The sequence below is a fragment of the Solanum dulcamara genome, chromosome 4 (genome assembly GCF_947179165.1).
Source record: "Solanum dulcamara chromosome 4, daSolDulc1.2, whole genome shotgun sequence".
Lineage (NCBI taxonomy): Eukaryota > Viridiplantae > Streptophyta > Magnoliopsida > Solanales > Solanaceae > Solanum > Solanum dulcamara.
The window spans coordinates 6,116,304-6,139,937 of record NC_077240.1 but is presented as its reverse complement, the minus strand read 5'-3'; the positions used below and the strand labels follow the sequence as shown (position 1 = coordinate 6,139,937).

The following is a 23,634-nucleotide window of genomic DNA, read 5'->3' as shown; positions in this document are numbered from 1 at the left end:
AAAAATTTAGAAAATTTTAGAACTGCAAAGTTATGTGTTATATGTTTATTTGCCGAACAAACAATCACTATCCGATACATCCATAAGGAAAAATTACATTTGCGCTTCACAGCCATTCCTGCTGCGGATTAACTTCCACATTCAAACTTTCAGTTGACCCAGAGTAAACTATAGACATTCAGATTTCATCAAAATTCCTGACATACAATATAATCTTAAAAAATAAAAAAGAGAAGAAAAAGGAAAATAAATATGCACAAAGATGAAAATTGGCTATTACAAATACAAAGGATTTCCCTTAAAAGAGTCCTATATGTGCTGTTGGCAGAATAGCTGAAAGATCATCTTGGCCCTGATAACTCATCGGGTCGTAGATTATAAGTGGAGTCTGCAATAATCCAATCAGTGTGAGGATGGTGAGCATGGTTGAAGTCTTGTCGGAACATCTCCTCCTTCTGCCATTCTTCCCACCTCTCAGCTAGGCCATCACCTTCAAGCATTCTGACCACTTCTGACATCTTTGGACGTTCCATTGGGGAGCTCTGTGTGCAGAGTAGAGCTACCTGAATAAGCTGTTTCACCTCTTCTTCATTGTAATTACCCTGAAGATCTGCATCTACTAATGTTCCATACTTCTCATCCTTCAGAAGTCCCTTGACCTGAAATTTTGGCAGAAGTTTTAAGCTCAAATAAGGTGCATAACCATTTATTCATATGACTAGTATTTAAAAAAGAAATCAGAGTGTATTAATTTCATCATAAAAACAAGAAAGCATTCACCATAGAAGTTATTAAGATCTTTGATAAGCAGCCCTACAGGGAGATTGAAAAGACAGAAAACCAGAGAGCATGAGGCTCCTGATTCTGTGTTCATATTTGAACCATATTAATTTTCCAAGTTCAGATAGTCACTTTGTTTACTTTCTAAGTTTGGATAGTCACTTGTCTTTCAATTTTCTAAAACTTCAATTTACTTCAACCACAGTGAAAGATTTGACCATCCTCTTCACTCCCAAGTCCTAAAGGGTGGGTTCCCTTTCTAGAGGGGATCCTCCCAAAGGAGTCCCCCCTCTCGCAAAGTGTATCCTCTATTTCACCTACTCTCCGATGCAAACACTCACCAAATACAGAGGAAATAGCCTAGCAATTCTGTGCAAAGAAAAAAAAGAGATATAGTTTTATCTGCACAGAAGGCGGCAGTTAATTTGGCATGGAAGAAGTATCTAAATCTTCTGATATAGCAACATGCTAGACGAGTGCTTTTGCTAACCAAAGGGAGAAAGATTTTAACACTAAAGATCAATTCCAGAACAATCTGCTACAAGACGACAATAAAAGTGATCCACCCTGACCATACCGCTAATGCAACAAAGATTTTAGCAAAAAATGGTTGAGTTCTAGAAAAAGAAACAAAAAGATTACACGAAGAGTGCACAAATCCTAGTCCCAGGAATCAAATTATTTTGGAAACCTGGATGTTTCAAATGTAGTATAAAAGATAATTTGAATCATACATGCCAAACTACGATGTAAAACCTACTAGAGCTCACAATTTTTTACTTTTTTGGGGGGCTCAATATAAAACTTTTTACTTTAAACAGAACCGCGGCCTTGAGAAAAGAACAAAGAGAGCTATGAGTGTGTGTAAAAGAATGACGGAGATGAGATGAAGATGAGATTTCTCATTGATGGAAGAGAATATAAAACAGGAATATGGAATTCGGGGATATTCGAGGGAAAGGGAAGGGGGACATGACAGTCTAATTAGCCAGTCCCACTTTGTAGTGGGGGTGTTATTTGGAGAAAATGACCAAAATGGTCCTTAATGTATTGGTAATGCTTTATTTTGGTCCTTAATATATTTTACTTGATTGAAATAGTCTTTAATGTATAACAAAGGTGTTCATTTTAGTCCTTAATATATTTCACTTGATTGAAATGGTCCTTAATGTATAACAAACGGTGTTCATTTTAGTCCTTTCCCTTAAACCTAGTAGATTTATCCAAAAAAGTGTTAAATTTAATTGTGGACACCACCTGGCTAACAAAATACAAAATTTACTATTTTCTCTTGCTCAAAACAGAAATAGGTATTAGATTAGTAGAATAATATTTTAGAAAAGAGAAAGTAGAGAAAATAGTGTTAGATTTTATGGAGTTCTTTCTTTAGAGCTTACAAAGAAGACAACAATGGTGAATTTTGTTAGCCACATGGTCCATAGTTAAATTTAACACTTATTTTTTAATAAATCTGTTAGCTTTAGGATAAAGGACCAAAATGAACACCTTTTGTTAAATATTAAGGACCATTTCAATCAAGTGAAATATATTAAGGATCGAAATGAACACCTTTGTTATATATTAAGGACCATTTCAATCTAGTGAAATATATTAAGGACCGAAATAAACACCTTTGTTATACATTAAGGACCATTTCAATCTAGTGAAATATATTAAACACCAAAATAAAACATTATTCATACATTAAGGACCATTTTGGTTATTTTCTCGTGTTATTTGGAACAAATGATAAGAACAGATGCAGGTCTACAAATCAGCTTTTCATCATGTTGAGTACAGCAATGATGGTGTTCTGCTTATAGGGAGATAGCATGCAAGGTGCAGGAAAGTGGGATCCTCTCACCCGTGCTCACTTCCATGTTAGAAGTCAGTTGCACAACAAAAACTAGCAATTATAAAGAATATAATGTTTTGACTTATAAAAGAAAAGGGAAAAGATACAAGCTAGAAGTAGAACAACTAGAGCATGTTATGTTAGTAAATGCTTACCCAATCTAGCAACATGACATCATCATCATTTGCGAGTCGAGCAAGATCAAACGCCCTTTGCCCAGTTATGAGCTCTAGAAGCATAACTCCGTAGCCAAACACATCAGTTTTCTCTGAAGATTTACCCGTGGATAAATACTCGGGGGCGATATGCCCAATTGTACCACGTACAGCAGTAGTAACATGAGTATCCTTGTAGTCCATGAGTTTGGCTAACCCAAAATCCCCAACAACTGCTTCATACTCCTCATCCAACAATATATTTGCAGCTTTGACATCACGGTGAATGATCTTAGGGTCGCAATGATCATGCAAATAAGCAAGGCCTCTTGCAGATCCAAGTGCTATACACTTCCTTATTGGCCAGCCAAGTGGTGGATCTGATTCTGGCCGCTCTACAAGAATGTAAATTTACCGTAAGAACAAGTTCAAGATGCCAAGTGAACTGTCGCAAGTTTCCATTTTAGCTTGAACAGAATTTAATTAATTGATATCTTGCGGTTCATGCATAAATGAAGATTACTTTCCATCTCTGACACTATGAATTCAGAACATAAAACTTGAATGGAAATCTTAATATTTGGTAGGACATCAAGGATGGCAATGATCTTGAAATTGCTTGATAGACCAAGAGTAAAATCAAAAAGAACATCAACTTCCTAACTAGGATTTCATATTCATAACTATAAACAAGTAACTCCTAATACAACATGACAATATCCAATAATGCCAAGTTTACACAATGATGTACACATCTGCAGTAACTTCTCCAAATAACTTATATTACCAGAACATAACTTAAAGTTAAAAAAAAGTTATCGGTTTTCAGCTTTTTCAAGTGCTTGATCTGATGTACTTCAACTCAATGGAGCAAAGAAATAAAAATACGGAAAATTACAGACTAAGAGATACCTCTTAAGCGTGAAGCAACACTTCCATTTGCCATGTATGGATAAACAAGCAACCGTTCAGTTGCTGTCATGCAAAAGCCCCATAAACGAAGTAGATTTCGATGCACGGCCATACTAATCATTTCAACTTCTGTCTGAAACTGTAATTCCCCACCTTGAGTACGCTCCTCTTTTAATCTTTTAACCGCAACTAAAGAGCCATCAGCCAACCTGCCCTTGTAAACCTTGCCAAATCCTCCTCTGCCAAGTATATTTTTGTTGCTAAAATTGTCAGTTGCAACTTGTAATTCGCGCAAGGAAAACCTCTTGAGTTGTCCAAGATGAACTTCTGGATCCTCCTCAGCTGCAAAAGAACATAAAATTGTAAGAACTCATTAAATTAAAATTAAATTTGAAAACAAAAACGAATTGAGATGTTTGATTGAGGCTTCCCACCTGGAACATCAAAGAAGTGGTCTTCTGGCTTCCTTCGACGCCACCAAGCAAGCAAAATCGCAGGAGCTGCAAACAGAAGAGCAGCCCCTGCAGCAACACCGCCAGCAATCGCCCCGGTTGCACTGTTTCCCACACCTAGGAATTTCCAATTTTAAGTTTTTAATTTTTTTTTTATGGATGAATAAAACTTAACATAGAAAGTTCAAAAATTTTAAGAAAGGGATATGGTAGTTTCGCCATTTACACTCTCTCACTGAGGAATATGTTGTAAAGCTCAAGTGCTAACAAAAGAGAAAAGATGCAGAAATAGGTTAAGGTCCTTCAGTTTATGTATAACAATCAGGTACATGTTTGTTATTCGGCCTTTTGTGGTGTTGGTTTATTTACAGTACGCAGAAATGGCAAGGATACCTTTTGACAGCATTCATGGTCAATGGGAATTGCACAGCAAGGAGATTTTTCTCCCGCATGTTGCTGGTAAATGCACTGAAACTAATCTCTCACCAAAGTTCTGATACCATGTCAGAAATAAGAGACATGGGAAAAGAATTGAGAGAATGCATGACAATAAATTCTGAAGTCTGGGTCCTTTTATAGTCGCAATATCTAATGCATACAGTTGCATTTTCTGATGTAGGATACTTCTATCCACTCTTCAATTTATAAGTCTAATCTATTTATACAACCTATCAAACAGTAGATAATCCCAAAATCACCTGTAAACTTATCTCACATAAAATACTAAAAGTTATTAAATGTGCAAATGAATAGCTTGTAAAAAAAAGACCTTGTTAGGGGTTAAGTCTCCTCCCTAAAGCAGTCAGCCCTTTGCCTTTTTCGTGGGGTGGGGGTTGGGGGGGTGGAGGGAGGGGAATGGGAGAGAGCAGTGTCTTAATCTTAACCATGAAACATAAATTATTTTATCAAACCTGAAGAAGTGGGTGTTGGAGAAATAGGAGGAGGTGGAGAAGCTGGAGGAATATCCAATGGGTTATTAGCAAAACTGAAATATAGACATTTAGATGTTAGAATTTTTTTATCATGATTCCAGTGACAGAACTTAAATATATACTAGTGACAGACCTGATAGGAGTAAAAAGCGAGAAGGAACCATTGACTGGAACGGGTCCTGTTAATTTATTGTTTGACAGATCACTGCATTGTGAGGAATGACCATTAGTACCTAAGAATTAGAAAATACTTATGGCGAAAACAGCACATGATAAAAAATGTGCCATCTTTATACTTACAGCACTTGAAGTGAAGTGACTGTGGTTAAAAGCATCGGAATTTGTCCAGTCAAACTGTTATTGTTAAGCCTCCTTCAATTTAGCAACAAGAAAATAATAACAATGAGAAAAAAGTTTGATCAATCTTAAACAGACAGAACATGGCTAATTAATCAGTCCATGTGTACCATGTACTAAATACTTGACTAATGAAGAACAGATAGTAATATTAGAAGATGCTACAAAATTCATGCCCAATATCTGAGAGAGCTTCTCGACACTGTTAGCAGGTTGAGATTTATGTTTCTATATACAATCTTCAGAAGTATCTAGTTTTCAGAGCTTAGGGTAATAAGAAGAATAGCATGTACATTTTTTATCCTGTTCAGCAGCACACCAATGAGCCTTTATAGAGAGAAGCAACCACAATTTTATCAACCACTCAAATCCACCTAGCCTTTTGCAAGCCTATAAGGGAGATAAGAATGATGCCTGCCAAGGATAATGGACAAATTTCATTGTCAAGTACTTGTGTTGGACACACATCACGCATATGTGTGTCTAACTTCCTGTATATTTCTTTGAATTTTCAGATACACATGTCCATTTTGGACACCCTAAGACACAGACTTAGGGTACTGCTATGAGCTGCTTTACTCTCTCTCTCTCTCTCTCTCTATGAATAATTTAAGCCACACAGAAAATAATGATGCTGTCCCATTGGTAAAGATACTCCAGGTGTTCGAAAATTTTGTGTCTTCATGTCCACATTACTTGGCCAATAAGGAGCAAAGTCTATCCCTATTATCCAAATAACTAAACAAGAGAAATAGTAGGTTCTCTCTGACAACAAGTTTTGCTAGACTATTGGCAACTACAGAGTACAGAGCCACTCACATGTGCTAAAATAGGAGGCATTTTTTGACTAAGCAAAATCTTCAGAAAATAAAAGCTTATGGCTTAAGAAACTATTCAGCCAAGCAAACGAAAAAGAAAAACAAACATATAGAAGAGGAAAAGGATGTGTAACCCATACAGAAAACGTAGTTTCTGAAGCTTGCCCAAAGTGTCGGGGATTGGACCAACTAACTTGTTCACGTAAAGATCCAAGCTCACCAAATTCGTCAAATTCCCCAGTTCATAAGGAATTCTTCCACTTATATTATTACTATAAAGTTCCCTGAAATTAGGAAAAAGAGGTCGTAAGCAAATCAGTTCTGAAACTTCCAGACCACACAATCTGCAAAAATAAAGGGCTATATAATAGTCATAACATAGCTATGTAGCACGTTAAAAATTAATAAGTGCATCCACAAGCTACACCTTTTGAGAGAAAAGAAAAGGAGGTTCAAAATGTGTTTAAAGTGTCAATGGGAACATCTGCGGCAGAGGGGATTCTGTACATTTTAATAGTATTTCATTACTGCTTACAGCATCTTCACTCACTCATCTTGCTACTTCAAACAAAAATAATTTGAGTCAAATCTTATTGCAATTTGAAAGGAACCCATACAACTTTTAAGCTATTCCACATAATACTGATTTTACAATCTATAGATATGACTATCTGCATGATATAGGAAATGTAGAAGTCTCGGAATCAATTTGAGAGTAGCATAATCAACTGTCGACTTAGCAAGCAAGAAATGAAGCTATACGTAGAAGGTTTCAAGTATTTTATGTTCAAAGGAATCACCAGCATATGTATTAGTTAAGATCAGTTTAAACGGAAGCAGACAGTTTTTTTATGATCCACTTTCATCGGCCCACCAATTATAAAATTGCACAAGAAATTAAAATTAATTTAACCACTGTGAAAGCACATTCACGCCACATTTATTATGAATTAACTCACAAAAAAATTGCCCAAAAATTAAAGAAATGACCCAAGTTCAAATCCTATGGCAAAATACATTAGGTAAATTCTTCCCATCTGCTATTTGCCTAAGCCCTACCTTGGTAGACAGAGTTAATTGGTACATGTGTTGGTGGGAGGTAACAGGTACCCGGTGGAATAGTCGAGGTGCACACAATATGACATTGACACCACCACCATTTTAAAAAAATAATTAAAGAAATGATTCATTTAGGTATGAGAATTTGGAAAAAATGGAAATTGCTAATACCAGAAACCAATAGTCTAATAGTGCATAGATTGAACATGACAAATAGAATGTCCGCTCCTGTCAAATAAATCCACTCCTTCCCAGTTTAACGAACTATGCCTGGACTAAAGAGTAAAAATATGTGGAAACTGGGACTATCAATAGTAACAATATATGGAAACTGGGACTATCATTGCAGTAATTTAATTCTTGAATGTTGCAAACTTTGCCATTTAAGGAGAAAGTATCGTGTAAATTTGGGCATATTAAAAGGAGAAGTACATCATCTTGGATTAAGGGAATATGTAGGTATATCCACTAGAAACATTCTAGTACCTCTAGAAAAACAAGATTTTTTATTTAATTTGGGTTTGGGTATCAAGTCAATGGAGCAAACTGAAGTTCCCTGACAAGTTCAATAATCTAAACATACAAGATACAATGTATCTTATAATGCCCACTCAATGCACATAAAGCATCAGCAATATAATAGGAAGAGCTACTTACCTAATCATAATTTCTCACCAGAAAAATAGAACATAAGGATTGTCAGAATTGAATATAATTAAAAGCTGCTGGCACCATATACTAGTGAAAATTGAATGAAGAAGAAATAAACTAACAGTTTTCAGATTTCCAGTCCTTGAGTGAGAGTCATTCATGATCTTTGAATAGAATTACTGGTTCCTAATAACAGCTATACACTAACTTTAACTTTCTTGGCAACTATTTAGGATTTTTTGACCCTATCCAATCACAATCAACTCAGAGTATACAAACACTAGTGACTTAACATAGGAATGTAGATGCATATATGACATTTGTATTGTGACAATTTACTAGGGGCAGCCCGGTGCACTAAAGTTCCCTCTATGCGCAGGGTTCGGGGAAGAGCCCGACCACAAGGGTCTATTGTACACAGCCTTACCTTGCATTTCTGCCAGAGGCTGTTTCCAAGGCTTGAACCTGTGACCTCCTGGTCACATGGCAGCAACTTTACCAGTTACAAATAAAAACTAAAAGGAAACAGTAAATGCTACAAAAAAACAGTTCAATTATCACAAAAGGTAACTTACAAGTATTGCAAATTCGAGAGTTGACCAAGCTGTGGAACGAGTTGACCCGACAAATTTGCATTTCCAAGATCGCTGCATGTAAAACGAATGGAGCTAAAATTGGTAAATGAACCCTGTATCACGAAACATCAGGGAGGAACCTAGGTTTTCAGTAGCTTACACTCTAGTTACGCTATTCTCACTGTTGCAGGTCACATGAAACCAAGTACAAGGATTGACAAGGGTTGGATCCCAACTCTGTAAAACATTGTTAGGATCAGCCAAGGTGGTCTTCAGTGCATTCAACGCATCACCTGTATTACATGAAGTGATTAATAATCAGTAATTATCTTGTCCAGGCACCTCCTTAGTCACTAATACTGTAATCAGTAGTAATTCAGCACTTTCTTAAAGCTGTTTCTTTACTAAAATTAACCTCTTTATTGGTAAGCACATTAAATCGCAACTTTCTTGGCATTACTTATACTCAAACTGACTTTCTTCTACCCCCACCTCCCACACTCCCCAAACACACACACACATACACAATTATTAACAAATTAAGCTCCTAAATAGTATCAGTTAACTGCAATTCAACTGTTTAATGCAATGAATATACCCATTTAGCTTCAATTGTTAAACAGCCAATTAGGAACAGAAAAGGTCAACATCTTTCAACTTAATACAAAGCAACCAAACTGAAAATGTAAAGTCCAAGAACAGACCTTCAGTGTTACCATAAACAGGAACCAGCAACAGCCCAATTAAGCAAAGAAAAACTGAAGCAGACCCCAAGATCGCCAAGACCCATTGATCCATCATCCCACCTAGTCCCTTCACCACAACCCCACCTGCTAAAAACCTAGATTTTCCTCATAACAATCTTCACATACTAACTCCACATCTTCAATAAGCCAAAAATAATCAAAACCCTAATCCAAGAAAATGGAAGTCTTCAAATCTGAAATCCCAGAAGCAGCAGAAAACAGTATAACAAAAGCAAAAGGGATCAAGAAAAGACTTTTTTGATTATTATTTTTTTTAACTTTCTTGAAGTCTCTTGGAGAATTGAGGGATGGGAGATAAATCACAGAGACTGAAACTGTAATAATGGATTGAATAATGGTAGTAACAAAATTCAACGGTTTAAGGGGAAGAATGGTGGTAGTCGTCGTTGCAGAAGAAGAGAGAGATGTTGGTCAAAGGTTGTGCTTTCACAGTTGTCTATTCTATTCAGGAAAATGTGTTACTAATTAGTGCTCTTTCAGTTAACATTTGATTTTATGCATTTCTTTCTTTCAGTTGCTAAATTTGACCCGCTAGGAAATTTTCTTTAGAAACTAATGACATGATTTTCTATTTGGAAACTATTTAAAATTTGTTTAGACTTTAGACTAACTTAATGGTAAGTAATCTTCTTATTTGTATTGTATCTTAATATATGCGGATTGTCAATTAAATTTTTATATGATTTTTAAATATTTTAAATTATTAATTATTGTGATTTATAATACTTTTATGTAAATGTTATTCTCTATCTCAATTTATGTAAACATATATAAAATTTGGAGAGTCAATTAAATTTTTAATATTTTTTTAAAATATTTTAAGTTGTTAATTATTGCGATTTATAATGCTATATAACATACTTAAAAGAAAAGTAAGATGAATAAATTGAAGTGGAGAATGTACTAAATATAATTAATAGAGGAAATTGAAGTAGAAGGACAAATTGGACATTTCTTGTCCTAAGCAGCCCAATATATGTTACTTCATTTGTCTCAATTTATATGTTACTCTATTTGTCTAAATTTATGTGGCTATCTTCTAATTTTTATATGGTTTAAGTTGTTAATTATTGTGATTTACAGTATTTTTTTATCTAATTTTAAAATAATATATGTTACTCTATCTGTCCCAACTTATGCGGCACGTGTAAAATTTTGAGAGTCAATCAAAATTTTAATATGTTTTAAAAAAATATTTTAACTTGTTAATTATTATAATTTATAGTATAATTTTTTTGTAATTAAAATATATAACATATTAAAAATGAAAGTAAGACAAATAAATTAAAGCAAAATTAATAAATATAAATAGTGTGAAATGATCAGATAGTTTATCATTTAAGCACAAAATAAAATATTTAACTATGTGAAGAGTTTGGGATGACTAAGCAAGTAGGTTGACCCCAAACTCCTCACATTGAGGCTTATAATATAGAGTAAAAAATATTTTAACTTGTTAATTATTGTATTTTATAGTATAACTTTTTCATAATTTAAATATAACAAACTAAAAATGAAAGTATGACAAATACATTAAAATAAAATTACTAACTATAAATAGTGAAAATTATCAAATAATTTATCATTGAAACGCAAAATAAAACATTTAACTATGTGAGGAGCTTGAGATGACTAAGCAGCTAGCTTGACTCCAAGCTTCTCACATTCCCTCTTATATAATAGAGTAATAGAGAGAAAAATATGTAGAACTCTCACCCCTAGTCATTTAATTATTGCACCAAGTTAATTTTTAAATATTTTGGATCAATAATTTTAAAAAGATAAGGGAGATTGGTGATGATATCGCACATCATATTAGAGTGGGTGGATGAATTGACTTATTTTTTAAGGTAATGTACGATAAGAACGTGACGATAAGGCTTCAAAGGTATATTTTATAGCGTGATGGATAGATCAATATTGTTGTATAGGGCCGAGTGTTGATCAGTCAATAACGCCAACATTCAGAAGATGAATATAGCGGAACACTCAGATAGATGTGTGAACATACTAAGAGAGATGTGAATCATGTGATCAGGAATGAATTTCTATGGGATAAGGTGAGAGTGACCTCTGTGGTAGATAAGATGAGAAAAATGAGACTGAAAATAATTCAAGCATGTGAAGAGGATGTGTGCGGATGTGCCAGTAAGGAAGCGCGAGCGCTTAACTGTAACATGAGTTAAAAGAGGTAGAGATAGACTAAAAAAGAAATAGGAAAGGTAATTAATTAGACAGGACATGACATAACTTCAGCTTAGTTTACTGAGGACATGACCCTAAATATATGAAGGTTTGAATCGATGATTAAGGTAAAAGGCTAGTAAGTAGCCGATTATTATCGCACTTTATGTGGGAGATGTATGAGGTATTTAGTAATTGTGTAGTCTCTTCTTTTTCAATATGTTGTATTTTACTATTCTGTTGTTACACTACTCGTGCAATCGTGCTTTGGGAACATTTTTTTTAAATCGGGGTTTGAAAACAACCTCTTTATCCTATAAAATAGAGGTAAAATTTATGTATGTTCTATCTTCTTTATACCTTCATTTGATACATTAGATATGTTGCTATTGTTATTAGAGTAATAGTAAAAAAAAAAGGCAATCATTTTTACTAGTCATATATTTAACTTATCTGTCAATTTTTTGTTTATTTTTTTAAGTACATCCAATCAAACAGATTTTCGTAAAACTTGTGTTTTGCTTTATTAGGGCAAACGTGTACATCTTAAAATCAACTTTACAAGTTGATGATGATTTGCTTGTTACATTGAGGTTTACCAATACTGCTACTACGTTAGGATCCATTTTAGTTGTCAGACTTATTAAAAATAATTGATTGAAAATAATTGTTATTTTAAAAAATTAAGATATTTTTATTTTTATTTAATAAATGTAAAGAGAAATTAATGTGGTGAAAAAATAGTAATATTGAATTGAGATCAATATGCCTATCTGACTAATCTTAAACTGACATCTAATAACAAACTCACTAGGTCAGTTTCTTTTCCAAATTAACCCCTTTAGGAATTTTCTTTTCTATGTTTATTTACTTATATTTGGGTATAAAGAGTACCTCAGCATTTTGCACAAGATTTGTAGCTGAAAATTAAAATAACAAGTTAGTTGAGGTTGAAGTTAGATTTTTTAAATTGAAAGTCTATCGAAAATAATTTATTTATCTAGTAAAAGAGGAATAAGGTGTGTGTATGTTCTACTCTCCTCAAATCTTATTTATGAAATTATACCGATATTTTATTATTGTTGTTGAAGTTGAAGTTAAAAAAAGATTTGTGGATTTAAATAGTTATAATCTTTTATGGAAAAAATCTCTGTGGCTTTAGGGAGGTGTTTTAATTAGGAAAGGGGATGTTGGGTCAAAGACGCACGCCCAATGGGTGGGGCCAAAGCAATAGTGGATGAATAGTATTGGAGAGCAGCTCCTTTTTATTTTTTGTCTTTCACACGATGTTCAGTACTCATATTAGAGTTCAACTACATTCTGATTTACGTCGAAAAATTTCACATTAGGAGATAAAATATTTTCTAACAAAAATGACTTTATACCATGGGGATTTGAATTCAAAATCGCTAATTAAAAATAAAGAAATACGTATCACTCCATCGTAATCTTTGGAAAGTAGCTTTGTTCGTGTGACTCACTGTTTGCCCTTATTTCAAACAAATTTTTAATGTCTTTGTTTCATTTGTGGAAAAATTACCCTACTCATTTTTCCAACTCATATTCCATATGACCATATCAACACTTGGATGCTTTTATATTACTCATTCCGGTTTATAATTTTTAATGGTGTTTTAAATTTGAACACATCCTAAAAAAAATTACTCATGCATTACTCTCTATTTCGTCATTAATGTGAGGAGCATATGAACTTCTTTTGTTGTTTAGTAGTATATTTAGACCTGATTTAAGTTCAAGAATTTATTCAAATAATTGGTTTTGCTACTAAATATGTACGGATAGTTATATGAAGAGACATGTGCAAAATGAGATGAGTATATTTGAGCATTTTTAATTGCTAAGAAATATATTTGAGATAAAAGATAACATTGAGAACTTCTATGAGTTGAAAGGTTAATCAAGAAAATATATTATAACAAAATATAAAGGAGCATTTTTTGTCCTTATCAGTTTTTTCTTATTATTATTATTATTGGTGGAAGAAAACCAATTGCTAACTTATGTGTCCATTACTTATATAAATACTTAGATTAAAATTACCCTACCGATTATTCCTAGTCACATTCCATATCTACTTCTTGTTGTTAATTTAAGATTTTTTTAATAGATTATTTAGATTTGTACTAAAAACAAGGAAAGCCAAAATTAGGGGACAAAACATTTTATACTTTCCTTTATAAAAAGTAGGCCAAGTTAGGCATTTGTGTTTCTCTATGGTTTTTATTTTGTAGAGACTTTCAAGAACAAATGCTTCATAAAGTTGAGCACTAAAATAATTATGTTCTATAAAAGGGTATTTACAAAAAAATGTGACTATTCAATAAAGCTTGATGATAAACCGTTTTCCAAAGACCCTTTATGTTGAGTAATGGCCACTGTTTCAACACATCAACAACTTTGCTAAATCAACATGTTTTAAAAGTTATAAGTAATAGTCAAAATTGGAGACTTGGAAATTGGACAATTTTGAAGGCTCTATAATAGTATAAATATTTACCAAATTATGATTTTAAATTAACATTTTATTTGGACATATAATTTGGATTTCAAAAGTTATATATTTCTCATAAACATTAAAATTTCATAATTTCTTAAAATTATTAAAACTTTTTTCAATTCTCACAATTTTACATAGTTCATAAACAAAATGATATCTCGAATAACTGTATTGATAAATCACACATCTCTATGTTGTTTTTTTATAAATAAATATGTGTGGTTATATGTTATTACAAACTTTAAAATATACATTTACGAAGATTCGCTAGTCCAATAAATCAACAATAGTAGTAACTGGTTATTCTTCAATATAACTTTCTCACATGGTACATACAATCTCTTCACGTAGTTTATATTATTATTTTTACCAAAAATGATTTCACAAAACTTGGAATTGAAGCTGGGATTTGAATTAAAATTGAAATTGAAGTTTTGTTAAAATTTCATAAACAAAAACTAATTTCAAATTACTTTTAAGGAATTATTTTTCGATTGTGGGTTTCATTCTTGCACAAAAGTCATGCTAATTTTTTCTATATTTCTATTTTTATGGAATGTCTATAAAAAGATAAATTAAAATGGTAAATTTAAACTCTAAATTACATGATCAAACACCCGGTTAATTTAACTCAATATGTGAGGTATAAACTCAAATTTGAATGACAACCGCATTGTATTCAGTCCATACCAATTACTTGTATTTATTTTGGTGGGACAAATTTCATATTAATGAATTATCTACATTAATTATTACTCCACCTTAATTAGCATATTTTATAATTCTTTTATAGGACAAAATTCCAGTTTTAGGTGTCGTATATGGTTTGAACTAAAAGAAAGTTGAGGTTTAATTTTTCTTTTAAAAAGCATGTAAAGTGAACACAAAGTTATTCCCCTTATATTTAAATTTTGCTTAGATCAATAAAGCAAAGTTTAAGTATATTTATAATAAGATAATTTAAAGTATTAACAAGGGAAGAAAAAATAGTTATACTACTTAGAACAGATTAAAATAAAAAGATTAATTTGGGAAAGGAGTAGTTAAAGTAACGGTGGATTCCATATTTTATTACTTTGTCCATTAGTATAAAGTTAATTTCGTGATTAGGTCCTAAACATTATTGCCTTTTTTTGTTTTCCCTTTCTCTCTGGCCTTTCACTTTAAACAAGTAGCGCACGTGCATGATGATGTTCGTCTGGCTATTAGGTAGACAAATTAAACATATTCAATGAATCATAATTATTTTGAATGTTCATATGCATTATAAAACAACTCAATAAACGTGTAATTATATATGCCCCCAATATTATTAGCATTTATTAAGATTTAATAAATCATTAACTATGATAGGGAAATATTAATTTACATGTGCTACATAAATATCTGTTGTAATTAATGATAGTTAATTTATGAGAAAATGTCATAAATAGTCCTTTAACTATAAGAGTAGGTTTAAAATAATCTCTTTACTGTATACTTATCGGATTTAGTTCTTTAACTATTCAAAAACTTATTATGTTTGATCCCTTAACTATATACTTATCGGTTTTAATCTTTTTACTATACAATTGCCGATTTTAGTCCTTTAAATATTTAAATAATTAACAGATTTGATCTCTTATCCATTTTTTTACACAAATTTAGGTACAAATTAACAGAATCTATGCCTCAATGAAATTAAATCATTAACCCATTTTTTCAGTTGTTTCTCTCTCCCGCTATTTTTTCTTCAAATTAATCTTATGAAAAGAATCTTATCTCAACGATTCAAAATAATATTCATGAGGAAAGAAAATATAAGTCATAATTTTATTAAACGGAGGATAAAATAAATCATATTATTGCTACTGATGACTTGAATATACTAAAATTTATTATAAAAAGGAAAAAAATTATTACCCAATAGGTGTGGGGAGAGATTTATTTATATTTAATTGAAACAAATTTCTTACAATGAGAATAAAATTAAAAGTTCTATTCTCACATATTTTGATTCCAAATTTTGTATTCCAACGACTTTATTGAAGGAAATTTATTTAATTATTCAGAAGTTGAAATTTATAAAATGGTAGATTTGCAATTTTTATTGGTTTTTTTAATTTTGAAATAGATCGATTTTATTATTTTATTCGTTTTATTTCACGTAGAGAAATTTGAGTGATAAGATAATTTTTTTTTATTTTTCTTTGGTATGAAAAAAAAATAAAAAATTTGTGATGATTATGTATCGTTAACCGCTAAAGAAGGGAACATAAAATATTCAAGTCAGTAGCAACAATAATATACTTCATTTTATCCTCCATTGAATAAATTAGAACTTATATCTTCTTTCCTCATTAATTTAATTTTGAATATTTGAGGTTATTATTATTTCATAAGATTAATTTGAGAAAAAAAGTAGCGGAAAGAGAGAAACAACCGAAAAAATGAGTTAAAGATTTAATTTCACAAATGTTTGAGTTCCGTAAATATAAATCTAAGTTATTTGTACAAAAAATGATAAGAAACCAAATCTTACAACTATTTAAATACTTAAAGGACTAAAACCGGTAAGTGAATAGTTAAGGGACTAAAACCGGTAAGTATATAGTTAAGGGACCAAACATAATAAATTTTTGAATTGTTCAAAAACTAAATCAGTAAGTGTATAGTTAAGAGATCATTTTAAACCTACTCCTATAGTTAAGGAATTTTCTCGTTAACTTATTACACCAAATCAATTGTTATATAAAATAATGCGTTCCATCATTATATAACTAGATTTAACTAGATGATTCAATAATACTTGAAATATCAATCAAAATATTTAATAAATTATTATAACCTGTTAGAAGTAGATTGTTAAGCACAAAAACTATGACACAAGTCAATAATTATTCTAATTACATTAACTTTTGGACCCAATAAGTCAAAAAGTAGGACATGATATTATACCTCCAAATGCATGAGTCACGCCAAAATCCTTGACCTTGATTAGGTCTCTAGTGGAATTTGTTATAAAAAATTATTGAAATTTCTTTCGCTATCTAAAATTCATTATCCAATTAATTTGAATTCAGTAGAATAAACGCAATAAGGAAGATAAAAGTACTTCGATAAAGATTTTTCATTTTCAGAGCTTGATCTTGGAATTTTCTATGAAAGATGGAGGTCCCAATCATTCTCAATTTTCTCGTTGACCCAACATTATAGGGTCTACGCAGCTGATTTATGACTTTGTGAGTTGTGTCTGTTTGGCAATGTTGGAAAAGACAAGTATGGTTACTTAATAATGCTGCATATCCAAGTCCATTGAATTTTCACAAGTAGCCCACATCCCTACAAGCCCAACAATCAGAAAATATAGGCCCAATTTCACTATCTATAGTTTTTCGGCCTCTTTTGTTCCATATCAACAGACCCGCCAATCCATTCTTTTCCGGCCCAATAAAAGACCCCTTTTATACGGAAAAGTTACAAATTCGTCAGTCGATCAAAATAATTATATTTGTTAGCTATAAAATTATACACTATTTTATATAAAAATATATACTTTTTGTATATCAACCATCAATCATACGGATTGTTTTACAATACTGTCACTCCTTCTCACACAACACATCATCTTCCGGTTCTGATACGTGTTCCATATAACTTGACAGGAACCACTATTTTATCTGCTATCAAGAAAACAGTTGATCCTTATACACAAGTAGTCTACCAACAGAACCCGGACGTCAACTTTGTTAAGTCCAACAAATTCTCCTACGCCATTGTAGTCGTGGGTGAAGTCCCATACGCAGAGATGTTTGGCGATAGCTCAAACCTTACAATATCTGAACCCGGTCCTAGCACCATCAATAACGTCTGTGGAGCAGTGAAGTGTGTTGTAGTCGTTGTCTCTGGTCGTCCAGTCGTGATGGAGCCTTACATTGCTAAAATAGATGCTCTTGTAGGTTAAGGTCCTTCAGTTTATGTAAAACAATCAGGTACATGTTTGTTATTCGGCCTTTTGTGGTGTTGGTTTATTTACAGTACGCAGAAACGGCAAGGATACATTTTGACAGCATTCATGGTCAATGGGAATTGCACAGCAAGGAGATTTTTCTCCCGCATGTTGCTGGTAAATGCACTGAAACTAATCTCTCACCAAAGTTCTGATACCATGTCAGAAATAAGAGACATGGGAAAAGAATTGAGAGAATGCATGACAATAAATTCTGAAGTCTGGGTCCTTTTATAGTCGCAATATCCAATGCATACAGTTGCATTTTCTGATGTAGGATACTTCTATCCACTCTTCAATTTATAAGTCTAATCTATTTATACAACCTATCAAACAGTAGATAATCCCAAAATCACCAGTAAATTTATCTCACATAAAATACTAAAAGTTATTAAATGTGCAAATGAATAGCTTGTAAAAAAAAGACCTTGTTAGGGGTTAAGTCTCCTCCCTAAAGCAGTCAGCCCTTTGCCTTTTTCGTGGGGGGGAGGGGGGGTTGGGGGGGGGGGGAGGGAGGGGAATGGGAGAGAGCAGTGTCTTAATCTTAACCATGAAACATAAATTATTTTATCAAACCTGAAGAAGTGGGTGTTGGAGAAATAGGAGGAGGTGGAGAAGCTGGAGGAATATCCAATGGGTTATTAGCAAAACTGAAATATAGACATTTAGATGTTAGAATTTTTTTATCATGATTCCAGTGACAGAACTTAAATATATACTAGTGACAGACCTGATAGGAGTAAAAAGCGAGAAGGAACCATTGACTGGAACAGGTCCTGTTAATTTATTGTTTGACAGATCACTGCATTGTGAGGAATGACCATTAGTACCTAAGAATTAGAAAATACTTATGGCGAAAACAGCACATGATAAAAAATGTGCCATCTTTATACTTACAGCACTTGAAGTGAAGTGACTGTGGTTAAAAGCATCGGAATTTGTCCAGTCAAACTGTTATTGTTAAGCCTCCTTCAATTTAGCAACAAGAAAATAATAACAATGAGAAAAAAGTTTGATCAATCTTAAACAGACAGAACATGGCTAATTAATCAGTCCATGTGTACCATGTACTAAATACTTGACTAATGAAGAACAGATAGTAATATTAGAAGATGCTACAAAATTCATGCCCAATATCTGAGAGAGCTTCTCGACACTGTTAGCAGGTTGAGATTTATGTTTGTATATACAATCTTCAGAAGTATCTAGTTTTCAGAGCTTAGGGTAATAAGAAGAATAGCATGTACATTTTTTATCCTGTTCAGCAGCACACCAATGAGCCTTTATAGAGAGAAGCAACCACAATTTTATCAACCACTCAAATCCACCTAGCCTTTTGCAAGCCTATAAGGGAGATAAGAATGATGCCTGCCAAGGATAATGGACAAATTTCATTGTCAAGTACTTGTGTTGGACACACATCACGCATATGTGTGTCTAACTTCCTGTATATATCTTTGAATTTTCAGATACACATGTCCATTGTGGACACCCCAAGACACAGACTTAGGGTACTGCTATGAGCTGCTTTACTCTCTCTCTCTCTCTCTCTCTCTATGAATACTTTAAGCCACACAGAAAATAATGATGCTGTCCCATTGGTAAAGATACTCCAGGTGTTCGAAAATTTTGTGTCTTCATGTCCACATTACTTGGCCAATAAGGAGCAAAGTCTATCCCTATTATCCAAATAACTAAACAAGAGAAATAGTAGGTTCTCTCTGACAACAAGTTTTGCTAGACTATTGGCAAATACAGAGTACAGAGCCACTCACATGTGCTAAAATAGGAGGCATTTTTTGACTAAGTAAAATCTTCAGAAAATAAAAGCTTATGGCTTAAGAAACTATTCAGCCAAGCAAAAGAAAAAGAAAAACAAACATATAGAAGAGGAAAAGGATGTGTAACCCATACAGAAAACGTAGTTTCTGAAGCTTGCCCAAAGTGTCGGGGATTGGACCAACTAACTTGTTCAGGTAAAGATCCAAGCTCACCAAATTCGTCAAATTCCCCAGTTCATAAGGAATTCTTCCACTTATATTATTACTATAAAGTTCCCTGAAATTAGGAAAAAGAGGTCGTAAGCAAATCAGTTCTGAAACTTCCAGACCACACAATCTGCAAAAATAAAGGGCTATATAATAGTCATAACATAGCTATGTAGCACGTTAAAAATTAATAAGTGCATCCACAAGCTACACCTTTTGAGAGAAAAGAAAAGGAGGTTCAAAATGTGTTTAAAGTGTCAATGGGAACATCTGCGGCAGAGGGGATTCTGTACATTTTAATAGTATTTCATTACTGCTTACAGCATCTTCACTCACTCATCTTGCTACTTCAAACAAAAATAATTTGAGTCAAATCTTATTGCAATTTGAAAGGAACCCATACAACTTTTAAGCTATTCCACATAATACTGATTTTACAATCTATAGATATGACTATCTGCATGATATAGGAAATGTAGAAGTCTCGGAATCAATTTGAGAGTAGCATAATCAACTGTCGACTTAGCAAGCAAGAAATGAAGCTATACGTAGAAGGTTTCAAGTATTTTATGTTCAAAGGAATCACCAGCATATGTATTAGTTAAGATCAGTTTAAACGGAAGCAGACAGTTTTTTTATTATCCACTTTCATCGGCCCACCAATTATAAAATTGCACAAGAAATTAAAATTAATTTAACCACTGTGAAAGCACATTCACGCCACATTTATTATGAATTAACTCACAAAAAAATTGCCCAAAAATTAAAGAAATGACCCAAGTTCAAATCCTATGGCAAAATACATTAGGTAAATTCTTCCCATCTGCTATTTGCCTAAGCCCTACCTTGGTAGACAGAGTTAATTGGTACATGTGTTGGTGGGAGGTAACAGGTACCCGGTGGAATAGTCGAGGTGCACACAATATGACATTGACACCACCACCATTTTAAAAAAATAATTAAAGAAATGATTCATTTCGGTATGAGAATTTGGAAAAAATGGAAATTGCTAATACCAGAAACCAATAGTCTAATAGTACATATAGATTGAACATGACAAATAGAATGTCCGCTCCTGTCAAATAAATCCACTCCTTCCCAGTTTAACGAACTATGCCTGGACTAAAGAGTAAAAATATATGGAAACTGGGACTATCAATAGTAACAATATATGGAAACTGGGACTATCATTGCAGTAATTTAATTCTTGAATGTTGCAAACTTTGCCATTTAAGGAGAAAGTATCGTGTAAATTTGGGCATATTAAAAGGAGAAGTACATCATCTTGGATTAAGGGAATATGTAGGTATATCCACTAGAAACATTCTAGTACCTCTAGAAAAACAAGATTTTTTATTTAATTTGGGTTTGGGTATCAAGTCAATGGAGCAAACTGAAGTTCCCTGACAAGTTCAATAATCTAAACATACAAGATACAATGTATCTTATAATGCCCACTCAATGCACATAAAGCATCAGCAATATAATAGGAAGAGCTACTTACCTAATCATAATTTCTCAACCAGAAAAATAGAACATAAGGATTGTCAGAATTGAATATAATTAAAAGCTGCTGGCACCATATACTAGTGAAAATTGAATGAAGAAGAAATAAACTGACAGTTTTCAGATTTCCAGTCGTTGAGTGAGAGTCATTCATGATCTTTGAATAGAATTACTGGTTTCTAATAACAGCTATACACTAACTTTAACTTTCTTGGCAACTATTTAGGATTTTTTGATCCTATCCAATCACAATCAACTCAGAGTATACAAACACTAGTGACTTAACATAGGAATGTTATGTAGATGCATATATGACATTTGTATTGTGACAATTTACTAGGGGCAACCCGGTGCACTAAAGTTCCCTCTATGCGCAGGGTTCGGGGAAGAGCCCGACCACAAGGGTCTATTGTACGCAGCCTTACCTTGCATTTCTGCCAGAGGCGGTTTCCAAGGCTTGAACCTGTGACCTCCTAGTCACATGGCAGCAACTTTACCAGTTACAAATAAAAACTAAAAGGAAACAGAAAATGCTACAAAAAAACAGTTCAATTATCACAAAAGGTAACTTACAAGTATTGCAAATTCGAGAGTTGACCAAGCTGTGGAACGAGTTGACCCGACAAATTTGCATTTCCAAGATCGCTGCATGTAAAACGAATGGAGCTAAAATTGGTAAATGAACCCTGTATCACGAAACATCAGGGAGGAACCTAGGTTTTCAGTAGCTTACACTCTAGTTACGCTATTCTCACTGTTGCAGGTCACATGAAGCCAAGTACAAGGATTGACAAGGGTTGGATCCCAACTCTGTAAAACATTGTTAGGATCAGCCAAGGTGGTCTTCAGTGCATTCAACGCATCACCTGTATTACATGAAGTGATTAATAATCAGTAATTATCTTGTCCAGGCACCTCCTTAGTCGCTAATACTGTAATCAGTAGTAATTCAGCACTTTCTTAAAGCTGTTTCTTTACTAAAATTAACCTCTTTATTGGTAAGCACATTAAATCGCAACTTTCTTGGCATTACTTATACTCAAACTGACTTTCTTCTACCCCCACCTCCCACACTCCCCAAACACACACACACACATACACAATTATTAACAAATTAAGCTCCTAAATAGTATCAGTTAACTGCAATTCAACTGTTTAATGCAATGAATATACCATTTAGCTTCAATTGTTAAACAGCCAATTAGGAACAGAAAAGGTCATCATCTTTCAACTTAATACAAAGCAACCAAACTGAAAATGTAAAGTCCAAGAACAGACCTTCAGTGTTACCATAAACAGGAACCAGCAACAGCCCAATTAAGCAAAGAAAAACTGAAGCAGACCCCAAGATCGCCAAGACCCATTGATCCATCATCCCACCTAGTCCCTTCACCACAACCCCACCTGCTAAAAACCTAGATTTTCCTCATAACAATCTTCACATACTAACTCCACATCTTCAATAAGCCAAAAATAATCAAAACCCTAATCCAAGAAAATGGAAGTCTTCAAATCTGAAATCCCAGAAGCAGCAGAAAACAGTATAACAAAAGCAAAAGGGATCAAGAAAAGACTTTTTTGATTTTTTTTTTTTTTAACTTTCTTGAAGTCTCTTGGAGAATTGAGGGATGGGAGATAAATCACAGAGACTGAAAAAGATTTTTCATTTTCAGAGCTTGATCTTGGAATTTTCTATGAAAGATGGAGGTCCCAATCATTCTCAATTTTCTCGTTGACCCAACATTATAGGGTCTACGCAGCTGATTTATGACTTTGTGAGTTGTGTCTGTTTGGCAATGTTGGAAAAGACAAGTATGGTTACTTAATAATGCTGCATATCCAAGTCCATTGAATTTTCACAAGTAGCCCACATCCCTACAAGCCCAACAATCAGAAAATATAGGCCCAATTTCACTATCTATAGTTTTTCGGCCTCTTTTGTTCCATATCAACAGACCCGCTAATCCATTCTTTTCCGGCCCAATAAAAGACCCCTTTTATACGGAAAAGTTACAAATTCGTCAGTCGATCAAAATAATTATATTTGTTAGCTATAAAATTATACACTATTTTATATAAAAATATATACTTTTTGTATATCATATAATTTTTTGGCTCTTATTTTGGTGGATGGCTA

The 23,634-nt window shown here is 33.1% G+C and overlaps 2 protein-coding genes across 4 annotated transcripts; both read right to left on the bottom strand.

Moving 5' to 3' along the window:
• Positions 1-14: 14 nt before the first annotated feature.
• Positions 15-9,790, bottom strand: LOC129885771 (BRASSINOSTEROID INSENSITIVE 1-associated receptor kinase 1-like). The gene is made up of 11 exons (XM_055960177.1): positions 9,251-9,790; positions 8,707-8,839; positions 8,547-8,618; positions 6,402-6,545; positions 5,387-5,458; positions 5,220-5,291; positions 5,066-5,139; positions 4,137-4,271; positions 3,703-4,044; positions 2,791-3,185; positions 15-659 (listed from the first exon to the last, which is right to left on the bottom strand). Exons 1-11 carry the CDS (start codon positions 9,345-9,347, stop codon positions 342-344), a joined length of 1,854 nt encoding a protein of 617 aa, XP_055816152.1. The 5' UTR covers positions 9,348-9,790; the 3' UTR covers positions 15-341.
• Positions 9,791-17,486: 7,696 nt separating this feature from the next.
• On the bottom strand, positions 17,487-23,196 carry LOC129885772 (BRASSINOSTEROID INSENSITIVE 1-associated receptor kinase 1-like). 3 transcript variants are annotated; one of them, XM_055960178.1, is made up of 8 exons: positions 22,776-23,196; positions 22,231-22,363; positions 22,071-22,142; positions 19,918-20,061; positions 18,901-18,972; positions 18,734-18,805; positions 18,580-18,653; positions 17,487-18,329 (listed from the first exon to the last, which is right to left on the bottom strand). In XM_055960178.1, exons 1-8 carry the CDS (start codon positions 22,870-22,872, stop codon positions 18,304-18,306), a joined length of 690 nt encoding a protein of 229 aa, XP_055816153.1. In that variant the 5' UTR covers positions 22,873-23,196; the 3' UTR covers positions 17,487-18,303. The 3 variants fall into 3 exon arrangements, with proteins under 3 accessions (XP_055816153.1, XP_055816156.1, XP_055816154.1); XM_055960181.1 differs by having other exon boundaries at positions 17,487-17,962; positions 22,776-23,194; XM_055960179.1 differs by lacking the exon at positions 17,487-18,329 and having other exon boundaries at positions 18,566-18,653; positions 22,776-23,193.
• Positions 23,197-23,634: the final 438 nt, after the last annotated feature.

What these genes read in the sequence shown, in the direction of transcription:
- LOC129885772 (XM_055960178.1), bottom strand. Translation starts at nt 22,872, where the DNA reads ATGATGGATCAATGGGTCTTGGCGATCTTGGGGTCTGCTTCAGTTTTT. An exon ending in CTCTCGAATTTGCAATACTT is followed by an intron (nt 20,062 to 22,070) that starts GTAAGTTACCTT and finishes TCCTAATTTCAG; the next exon opens with GGAACTTTATAGTAATAATA. An exon ending in TCGCTTTTTACTCCTATCAG is followed by an intron (nt 18,654 to 18,733) that starts GTCTGTCACTAG and finishes TCTATATTTCAG; the next exon opens with TTTTGCTAATAACCCATTGG.
- LOC129885771 (XM_055960177.1), bottom strand. Translation starts at nt 9,347, where the DNA reads ATGATGGATCAATGGGTCTTGGCGATCTTGGGGTCTGCTTCAGTTTTT. An exon ending in TGTTGCTTCACGCTTAAGAG is followed by an intron (nt 3,186 to 3,702) that starts GTATCTCTTAGT and finishes ACATTCTTGTAG; the next exon opens with AGCGGCCAGAATCAGATCCA. An exon ending in ATGTCATGTTGCTAGATTGG is followed by an intron (nt 660 to 2,790) that starts GTAAGCATTTAC and finishes CCAAAATTTCAG; the next exon opens with GTCAAGGGACTTCTGAAGGA.